The following is a 3,119-nucleotide window of genomic DNA, read 5'->3' on the forward strand; positions in this document are numbered from 1 at the left end:
CTGGTTTCCCCAAGTCAGGTCTGTTTTGCCCACGACAGTAACTGGTGAGGGATCTCTCCCTACCCTCATCTCAACCCACAAACCTTTCATTGTATTTTCTCTTCCCTGTCCAGAAGAGGAAGGCAGTGATGGGGCAGCTTTGGTGGGCACCTGGCACCCATCACACATAACACAACAGACAGGACTTTTTGCAGAAAAGACAAACATGATTCCACTCCATTATCACCCTTTTATTGGTAAAAGGACAGATCTTGACAGTGGAGAAAAAACGATGTTTCACAAGGAGAACAGGAAGTAGCTTCTACTGGTCTTTCAATTCCTTCAGTCTTCTGATAGCAGATTTGACTGTCACTGCAGAGGTGGTACTGGAGGAAGAAGCAGAGTCATTTGCATGTGGCACAACAACTGTGCTGGTGTTGGGGGTTTTTTTTGAGAAAGCACTAATCATTTCAAATTGTTATCATCTGCTTGCATTGTCAAACAGGGTCTAACTCCACTTATTTTCCTGACAACAAAGCGTAGGCCTCAATCCACAAAGCACATGCAACTTCACAGGCTACATCCCAACCCAAATTTCCCAGTCATGCACCCACCACGTGCACAAATGTGTGGGCTCAGATCCCTCACAACTGCTACATGTGGGGCAAGAGTGTCTTCTACAGAATTGTGGGGGAAAGAGAGCAAAGAAAGGGAGTAAGCAACAGCACCCTCACAATAAAGGTTATTATGATTCAATTTTTTTGCTTCTACAACAAAAGGAAAACATGAAAATAATTTTTCTTGGAGTAAATCTGGTTTTGCCTATTGCAAACAATAGCAATCAAATTGCCTTTGATCCACAGCAATCAAATTTTAACAGAACAAGCAACTCCCCCCATCACTAACTCAAGACAGATATACTTAATGGTTAGAAGGTCAAAATTTTAAAAAATAAATAAAAAGTCAAAAACTGTATTATGCCTCAGCTATATGAGAATAACTGCTGATAGGAGCTTCTTCATTTCCTTACTTGTAAGTCCAGGCACCACCAGCAACTGTCTTCATGCATGACCCACAGTGCCAGATACCCACAGCCTTCCTCTTCATTTTGGTCTGGAATAGAAGGAAAAAAAAAATCCCTCTCCATCAGCTGAAAAAGCCAAACAACAAACTTCAAGCAAGGACTTCAGCATCACAACACAGCACTCCTATAAGGCAAGTTAAGGCAAGAAAGAGTCAGGGAAACCTTTTACTCAAATTCTGCAGAACAGGGAAAGTCCTTCTGAAACACCTTCTATTCAGATATACACTGGGACATTTCTAAAGGCATCATCAAAAATTCACCTTATTTTGAAGGAGAAAAATAGTAAGGAGTTAACTTGGTCATAACAACTGATATTCTCACCTGGTTTGGTGACTCAGGGAACACCACTGTTCCCAGGACTCCCTGGGCAATCCCAGATTGCTCTAAACCAGACCCACTTCAAACAGCATCAAAAGAGTGAGGGTGCATACTGAACTCCCTCCCCCCATGCAAGTACCCATCACTTTGCAGAGGTGACAAGAGGTTTGCCCACACCTATGCCTGATTTAGGCAGCTCTACAGACAAGATTATGAACCTTCTCACTTCATAAGTGAAAGGCAGTAAGTTAAAAACAAACAAAAAACCAACACCAAATCAAAGCAAGAAAACCCATGATGAAAATGTTTTTAAGTTTCCAGCCACTTTAAAGATTCCTACTCTACAGCTATCAATAAAAAATATCTGTGCAAAGCATAAGCTGATGGGCCTTTCAAACTGTCAAACACCAGATTTAACAGTGAATTTTAATTATGTACACATGCAGGTAAGATTACTTCCTATCAGAAATTCCTCCCCATACAGAGTTATACAGCACACAGAACTAAGCAACTGCCATGAAAAGTTAAAAGTGAGAAAAGCAAGCTCTCTTCCTTCTCCAGGTATGCTGTAAAAAGTTACTGAAGGGGAAAAAAAAAGCTCAAGTCAAGCCTTAATTACCAAAACAACAAGTGTGATGCTTTAGTTCTGTCAGGTCTATTTTATTAATTACATAAAACATACAATATGGCAACACTGGTCACTCTTTTGTATAACGAAATGTAATTTATGTTTGTTTTCATTTAATTTATGTTTGTTTTCATTTAACTACCACTAAAATGCATGTGAAATGTCTACTCTCTCTTTTTCAAGGACTCTGACAGTAGCCCAAAGCTCACCACACACTAGTCCCTGTCTCAGAACTCAGCATGTTTCTCTTTAGTACAAGTTACTGAAAGCATCAAATCACCTTTCTAGCATCAATAACAATGTGATTTTTAAAGACTTTTGGGAGGCAGGGAGATCTCTCACCTTGCCACAGAAAGAGCAGGTATACTTGGCATGCTGGCTGATTTCAATCTTCTTCACCATTTTCCTAAGGGACGCACCGTAACGGGTCCCATATTTACCCACGATCCCGACCTTCTTGGTGCGCTTGGCCTGTTGGGAGGCAAATCAGGGTAAGCTTCAACCCCACAAGGACAGGTTTCTCCTCGCTGCTCCCCCCTCCTCTCCTGTCACCTGAGTGCTGAGCATCCTAAAGCCGGGCTGCAGCCTCCCCCTGCCGCTGGGAAAACTGAGTATTCAGAGTCATGGAATGGGTCAGGTTGGAAGGGACCTCAGTGGTCACCTGGTCCAACCTCCCTGCTCAAGTAAGATGGTCCCAGAGCACACGGCACAGGACTGCATCCAGACGGTTCCTGAATATATCCAGTGAGGGATACTCCACACCCTCTCTGGGCAGCCTATTCCAGTGCACGGTCACTGCACAGTAAAGAAGTTCTTCCTCGTGTTCACGGGGACCTTCCTGCGCATCAGTTTCTGCTCGTTTGTCCTACTGCTTGGCACCACCGAGAAGAGCCTGGCTCCAGCCTCTTGACGGCCCCCTTCAGATATTCGTACGCTATTTTAGTTATTTATTAATAATGTATTTATATAATAAAATCCCCTCCTAATCGCCTCTTAAGAGGCTGAACAGGCCCAACTCCCTCAGTCTGTGCTCATCAGAGAGCTGTTCCAGTCCTCCAATCCTCCTCGTTGCCCTCCCCTGGAGCATTAGTGATGAAATGCCGCCGGACT

General features: G+C 43.3%; 1 protein-coding gene across 1 annotated transcript; it reads right to left on the bottom strand.

Moving 5' to 3' along the window:
• Positions 1-209: 209 nt before the first annotated feature.
• Positions 210-2,495, bottom strand: RPL37A (ribosomal protein L37a; the record flags this gene model as incomplete). The annotated part of the gene is made up of 3 exons (XM_017727286.1): positions 210-365; positions 1,010-1,092; positions 2,352-2,495. Coding segments are annotated over 3 exons (291 nt in total), but the record flags the coding sequence as incomplete, so codon positions are not given.
• Positions 2,496-3,119: the final 624 nt, after the last annotated feature.

This window comes from Corvus brachyrhynchos, unplaced genomic scaffold (assembly GCF_000691975.1).
Source record: "Corvus brachyrhynchos isolate BGI_N302 unplaced genomic scaffold, ASM69197v1 scaffold452, whole genome shotgun sequence".
NCBI classification, from domain to species: Eukaryota; Metazoa; Chordata; class Aves; order Passeriformes; family Corvidae; genus Corvus; species Corvus brachyrhynchos.